General features: G+C 42.6%; 1 protein-coding gene across 6 annotated transcripts; it reads right to left on the reverse strand.

Moving 5' to 3' along the window:
• Positions 1–481: 481 nt before the first annotated feature.
• Positions 482–6327, reverse strand: LOC307025768 (uncharacterized protein). 6 transcript variants are annotated; one of them, XM_079660628.1, is made up of 8 exons: positions 5832–6327; positions 2430–5056; positions 2177–2261; positions 1879–2010; positions 1683–1792; positions 1474–1595; positions 1254–1328; positions 482–958 (listed from the first exon to the last, which is right to left on the reverse strand). In XM_079660628.1, exons 1-2 carry the CDS (start codon positions 6003–6005, stop codon positions 4010–4012), a joined length of 1221 nt encoding a protein of 406 aa, XP_079516754.1. In that variant the 5' UTR covers positions 6006–6327; the 3' UTR covers positions 482–958; positions 1254–1328; positions 1474–1595; positions 1683–1792; positions 1879–2010; positions 2177–2261; positions 2430–4009. The 6 variants fall into 6 exon arrangements, 4 of the variants coding, with proteins under 4 accessions (XP_079516754.1, XP_079516756.1, XP_079516755.1 ...); XR_013804260.1 differs by lacking the exon at positions 2430–5056; XM_079660630.1 differs by having other exon boundaries at positions 2177–5051.
• Positions 6328–7055: the final 728 nt, after the last annotated feature.

Below are 7055 nucleotides of genomic sequence, written 5' to 3' on the forward strand. Positions count from 1 at the left end.
TCTGGAAAATGAACATGTTTGGGGATACGTATTCAACTATATGGCGAATGAACTGCATTTCTACAATCTGAAGAATGGAGAAACGTATGGACCCCACAGTGTTAAAGCGACGTTGACCTCAACAGATTGGGCTGTGTTAACTCTGGTGTCTTCCAGAGGTCTCCACGCAACCATTGTATCGGAAGAAGTAGTGCATCAAGAAAACACTGTGGAACCAGTGGTGTACAAGATATGTGCAACAAAAAGCAAAGAAACGCAAACAAAAAGCGAGTCAAGGAAGAGTTTTCACCGTTACCCCTCAACAGGGGTGGACTGGGACAAAAATTCAGCCCTGGCATTTTCTGTCCAGACCAGCCCACTACATTTTCAGCGGACACTACATAGAAGTCCACTAAACTTGCGGCATCTTCTCTCATGCATACTACAAAGGAGAGTCATATTCCTTGATAGCAGTTAACAAATAAAGCACTTAACTATGAACTCAAGGACTAAAATTGACAGCTATATCAATCAATCTTTATTCATTATAGTGTCAAATCACAACAGAAGTTATGTCATGACTAGGGGTGGGACGAGACTAACGGGAAGAACCCTTATGCTACCCTTTCAGTTTTTAGTCTGTGACTGTGAAAATCTTTTGGTGTAAGCCCAGTATTAGTTAAAACCAGACTCGGACAATAATAACAAAAAAATATCCTGACAAATAATCTCAATAGAAACATATTACAGACAGTAGCAGCATTAGAGCTGAAACTCACTCACTCATTATTAAACCATAAATAGAGAATTGGAAAAAAAAATATATATATACATACTGTAGCTGTGTGAAAAGTCTAAGACATGGGTTACAGGTCTGAATAGATATGCATTCTCATATATGTGTATGTGCACAAGTATGTATTGCTCTATACTTCCTCGTCCGCAGCCAGCCAGCTCCACTCCTCACCAAATTCGTGACCTGAAAGAAACAGCAAACAGAACTTGTACTCAGTATCTGTGTACTGACAAATATATGTAGCCATGTAGCCTTTTTGTGACGTAGTGACACTTAGTCAACAAATGTATCTGTCATGAAGGATGACTTAAGTCTCAAAAGAGCCCTAAGGCCTACCTGCATAACTGTTAATTGAACTTAAAAGATATGCAGATGTTTGAAATTAAAACCATCAATATGAAAATCTTCAGCCAGGAAATAATCATAATCAAACCTTTTGTTTCAATCTGAGACAAAACAAGTTGCATAATAAACTCACAAAGTCAAGACGAAGCTCTCAGATATGATGGATGACTCAAGCATCATAGAAGAACTTCTAGCAGGTCAGGAAAACCTGTTTGACAGGAGATAATGGTAGCAGAGAATATAAAGAGACATTTATGAATTACCAATTGTCATTTTATCGCACATATAGTATGTTTCTTCACATAAACCTTTAAACATAACCTTTAAACATACACATATTGCATTCCTCTCACCACATGAAATAAGCTCAGGAACCTAAAAGTGGCCCAGTGAATGATGGAGGAGACAAAGCAGGTCCTCAAAAGGGGACAGAGGGAAAACAACTCCTTAGGCTCTCATATATAGGGTGGTCCACCTAAAAGAGACATGGAAACATTATTAAGTCTCTCATCATCACAAATCAAGTATGAATTCATATAACATTATAAGACACATGACATACTCAACAAATCATAGACTTCTCAAAAAGTGGTGAAGTGGTAAGGGAGCGAATCCTTGAAAATGGACGGAGGGGGAACAACTCCTCAAGCTCTCACATGTCAAGTGGTCAACCTGAGAGGGAATCGGATACATTATTAAGTCTCTAATCATCACAAATTAAGTATGATTTCATAAAACATAAAAAATGATAAACTCACCATACTAGAGGAGACTCAACAGCCAAACTTTGGTGCAGTGAAGGTAGAGAGTGGAGGCAGAGAGAGAGCAAGTCCTCGAACATGGACGGAGGGGGAACAACTCCTCAAGCTCTCACATGTCAAGTGGTCAACCTGAGAGGGAATTGGATACATTATTAAGTCTTTAAAATAAATAAAATGTTTTCCTCTGTCCTGCACCTAGAGTTGAAAACTTTTGGGATGTGCGTTTCTTTCAAAACTTTTTTAAAATTATGAAGTATGAATTTATACAACATTAAAAAATACATGATAAACTTACCAAATTCTAACAGTGGTCCCAAATGAGAGAACAAGTCCACATATAGAACAGAGGGAGAACGACTCCTCAAATATATCAGAACAACCTGTAATGGAGAATAATTGATAATTTAGTGTACATGATCACACCATTAAGGATCAACACATAAGCACAATACAACTTCTGAAAAGCATCATTAAAATGACAAATAATGAATTACTACATCCATAATGTGTGATGTGTGATAATAACAATAATATTAAATATTTCTCGCCTTATCAGTGGAGCAGCTTTTTAAGCAGCTCACTCTTCTCTGCAAGTCTGTCTATCACAGAGTCAGAGTCCAAGGACATGAGGATGTCTTTCTCTGTGGCCATCAACATAAATGCCTCCAATTTATCAGATGAGAGGGTGCTTCTGAGTCTGTTTTTAATAAACTTCAAAATTGAAAATGTGCGCTCACAAGCCACCTGTGTGAGGGATAATGTAAGCAGGTATTTATAAGCAAGGCCTAGGATGCATCAGTTAGCATGTTGAAACGGCAAAGTATCTGGTAGCAGCACAGAGGGCATTCTTTGCAGGAGCAACAGCTTATGGGAGTTATCTCAACCTCTTCTGCGTTGTCCTCCTCACCATCTGATCCATCTTCTACTGTTCTTGCTTTGTACTCTGCCAATGGGGATGCCTTCAGCCTGTTCCACTGGAGTGCAAAGCTTTTCAACTCGGCCTGCATATTTTCCTTGGTTGCCCTGCTGTCAAATCCTTGCAAGCACTTGCTTGATTAAGTCTTGAAGGGCAGACTGGGGAAGAGCACTGGTGCAGAGCTGAGGGAAGTTTCTGGGATCCAGACATGCCAAGTCAGCATATAGATTGCCGTGTGTTAAAAAGCGCCTATGAATGGCTTCAATTGCTGTGTCCATGATCCGGTTATGCACATTCACCTCATAGGATTTTTCTGCATCATCCAGGGTCTCATCCTGAGCCATCTCTCCAGGCAAGACTTTCTTCATCCTCCTCCTCTTTTGTGGCAGTGTGGCCTCCACTTCAATGTCCGTGTCATCTCTCTCTTGGATTTCTGTGTTTGTCCAGTTGACAAATGTGTCTGCTGCTTTTTTTACAGATTCAAAATCTCTTCCCAAGCTTTTCAGCATATCCTGTGTCGATGCCACCATTCTGTGAGCAGAGAGGATGTCCAATCCTGCCGTCTGAAGGTATTTAGACAATGGAGAGGTATGTTCAAATATGCGGAGGAAGATTTGAGCCGTCAAGATCGTCTCATACTTGAGCAATGACTCTGCATATCCTCTGGCCATGACACGGATACATGGTTTCACTGTTGCCTGTTTCTGTATAGCTGATAATGTCAACAGCACATCAACTTACAGACCATCTTCCGGTTTTCCAAAGAAGCCAAACACCTTCTTCAGGGCCTCATGCTTGGCCCACCAGCGTGTCTCGCCAATAGGAGCAAGGCGTCTACGTCTCTTGTTTCGGCCTGACTCTTCCCACACATTCATCCTTTTATATGACTCTTTGATGAATACCGCAATGCCATTGAGGAGCGCAAACAGGGACCCACTCTCAATAACAATCTTTGTTGTGTTTGCAAGCACCAGATTTAGTACATGTGCGTAGCACCATACATGCACCTGGTTTGGAGATTGTGCAGACAATAGTGAGGAGAATCCTTTGTATTGGCCTTGCATGTTTGATGCCCCATCAGTCGCATTTCCAATGCACATGGTCTTGCTGAGGCCCATTTTGTCCAGAACTTCTGACAGCATGTTGACAAAGGCCTGTCCAGTGGATGAACTGCACTTCAGCACTGCAACAAGCCTCTCATGAACAACATCACTAACATACCTCATAATTATAGAGCATTGATCCTGAGAGGTGATGTCCTGTGTTGTGTCCAGCTGCACTGAAAAACATTCCTGCTTTCTTGATATCACTGGAGATGTTTTCTTGAATCAGATGGTGAATTGCATCTATCATTGAGTTGACTGTGGTTTTGGAGAGTAAAGTTACAAGGGAGCCTCTGCCTCTCGTGCCACCAGACAAATGCAACTTTTTGCTGTTCTCAATGCAGCTGTCCAGGTGCTCTTTTAAACAGAAATCATACTTCCCCAGTAGAAGTATGAGTTCCAAGAAATTACCATGATCAACTGTGTGATCTTCCAGAGTATATGCTGCCTCATTTTCTGACCTCCTGTATGCAAGCCCCCTCTTTCCAAGAACCTTGAAGACATCTATGATGCGCTCCAAAACCTGCCGTCTCTTTCTGACCTGCTCTCTGTGCGCCGACATCTGACTGCCACCAAACACACTGCTGATATCAGCACTGGCGGATTTCAAAAGGTAAGCTTCAGCACAGTTTCTGTGTCCACTGCTTCTCTCATGCTCCTCTGTGCGCTGGTGTATATGCCTCCAATCTGACATTCCACTGATGAACAGACTGCTATCAGTTCTCTTACCGAATGCCATGCAGATGAAACAATACAGCATGTGACGCTCTGGACAATATGTCAGCCACCTTCTAATGGTGCCGTCTCTGCTACAGAACACTTTCTGCACCACTGGATTGCTACTTTTTTGCTGAGGATGGTCATTTAAAAATGACTGGAGATTTCTCTGATCAGGTTGTGAAAACAAATCTGTTATTTGACTGGCACACTCATAGCTCTCAACAGCTGTTTCCCTCTCAGGTGATCCTGTATTTGGGCTGACACACTCCTCACTCTCTCCAGCCTTTTCCCTCTCAGGTGATCCTGTCTTTGGGCTGACATACTCCTCACTCTCTACAGCCTTTTCCCTCTCAGGTGGTGCAGTCTTTGGGCTGCCTGAATTGGTCTGGCTCTCTCCCTGAACTGACCAGCTGGACTTGCCCTGAACCTGTCTGGGCTGGACATAGGTAAAGCATTTATCATTAGATGGGGAAATAACTCAAAACTACAGAATAATGTACAAGATAAAACATTAGTTCATATTGAACGAAACGTTCGCGAGCGTAACAACACTAGAGGCTTTGCCATGTTTTCATTATGACACTTAGTGTTTTCCAATGCAAAAAAGTCAGATCTTTGTGACAATACCTGAAAATGCTCAAGACAGCACTATACACAGCCATTTGAAAACTACAGTAAAAGTAACACATTTACAAAGAAATTAAAGTTACACACAAATTATGAAATAGTTATCACCTCAGTAAACAATAAATGAATTGAAAGATTACAATAAATTCAATGGCAAATATTGCAAATTAATCTAATTATTTCCTATAGGTTTACTTATATTTTTTGCTAAAATTCAAAGTATCTCATCTGTATTTACAATACAGCTTGATTCTGCAGCTTCATCTCTACTTACAGCTCGTTGGTCCATGTGAACGTTTACTGTTGCTATGGCTACAAGAAACCGCTGACGTTAGCAGCTCTTAGCTAGCCTAGCTAAATCATCTGAACAATAAAAACCCATAATATCACAATTCGGCATATTTAAACAAAATCAACCACAACTACCAACATTCACAGCCCTTCAACTCTGGGCTAATATGTTGTCACAAGTAGGACTATGCAGTTAATTAGGTCACATCACATTCAATGTAAAAACGTTTTCTACTTTTTTTTGGACATGTCTCAAAAATGTAGCCTAGCCAGCCCAGGCTAACGTTACTTACGATGTATGCCTCCACTCGCTCGTCTCCCGGCGCAGAAGCACCTGCTGGGGCGGTGACCACGGCATCAAATAGGTCCGTCAATTTAGAATATTTAGCAGCCTCCACCTCCAGAGACTTCAGCTTTTTAAGTCGCAGTTTTTCAGCACCACCCGGGCGTTTCTTCTGCTTATCCATTTTCAGCTCAGCAGCAGGCAGCCCGTCCCGCGACTCCCACCCATGCCATGAGGTCCCGCCCCACCCTGGTTTGTGTTGTGATTGACAGCACTGTCAGGGCTCTCTGAGCTTATCAGCTCATGATTGATTGACAATGACAAACAATAGACCAATAATATGTGTCGATGCTGGCAACACACTGCTAGCCCTCTGTAGCCAATTGGCCGGCCCAATTGGAGGGAATTTAGAGGGAAAAAAACGAAAAGAAAAAAAAAACATTGCGGACCGGCCCACATTGGGTCAACGGCCCACCGGGACGATGCCCGGTATGCCAGATGGCCAGTCCACCCCTGCCCCTCAATGTGGAGGAAGAAGAAGGAAATATCCCCCCGCCGCCAGAAGTGAAAAGAGTCCTGACAAGCACCGTCTGGGAAACTAAAAGCGGACCATCTGGGCGATGGTATTACCGCGCAAGCCGTTTGCTGACGCAGGGGAAGGACCCCTCTGATGATTTTGTTTTGGAGTATTTCAACTCTACATGCGGGGTTTTTCAAACATCCTTGCGTGTGCCTCTGACTGCTTGGCTGAAAATGATTGATGAGAAATCTACAAAGCTTAAAGAACTTTTTAAACAGAGTCAGACATCGATGGACATTATACTGGTGAAAAAGACTCTCACCTTTGCAGATGACTCCTCCTCCCACTCAGAATAACAAGTCCCACCCACCTCACCAGATCATTTAAAAGTAAGGACCGCTCAAAGACATTCACTGAACACTAACCATGGATCTGAGAAAAAACAAGTCTCTCCCCGCGAGTTGCAGCCTGGAACAAACGCCTGGAGGACCCCCATCATCTCCAACAATCTGGAAACCCTATATCGACTATGGTGTTGCTACCATTGATGTTACTGGTTGGCTGGATATGGATCAACCTCAATCTACTCCATCCGTGTCTCCAGGGGAATCAACAGCTTCTTCACACTCCCCGGTAGCAGGCATTGAATCGCCATGCTTTCCTTATGCTCCAGAGGATGATGCTGCAGAAGGTGCTAGGACGGCTTCGTTCCTG

This window comes from Notothenia rossii, assembly GCF_949606895.1.
Source record: "Notothenia rossii genome assembly, chromosome: 11".
NCBI classification, from domain to species: Eukaryota; Metazoa; Chordata; class Actinopteri; order Perciformes; family Nototheniidae; genus Notothenia; species Notothenia rossii.

Bases quoted from the DNA above. Each gene is read 5' to 3' on its own strand.
- LOC307025768 (XM_079660628.1), bottom strand. From the start codon at position 6,005: ATGGATAAGCAGAAGAAACGCCCGGGTGGTGCTGAAAAACTGCGACTT. The intron at 5,057-5,831 runs GTAAGTAACGTT...ACCTATGTCCAG, and splicing joins AGCGAGTGGAGGCATACATC to CCCAGACAGGTTCAGGGCAA.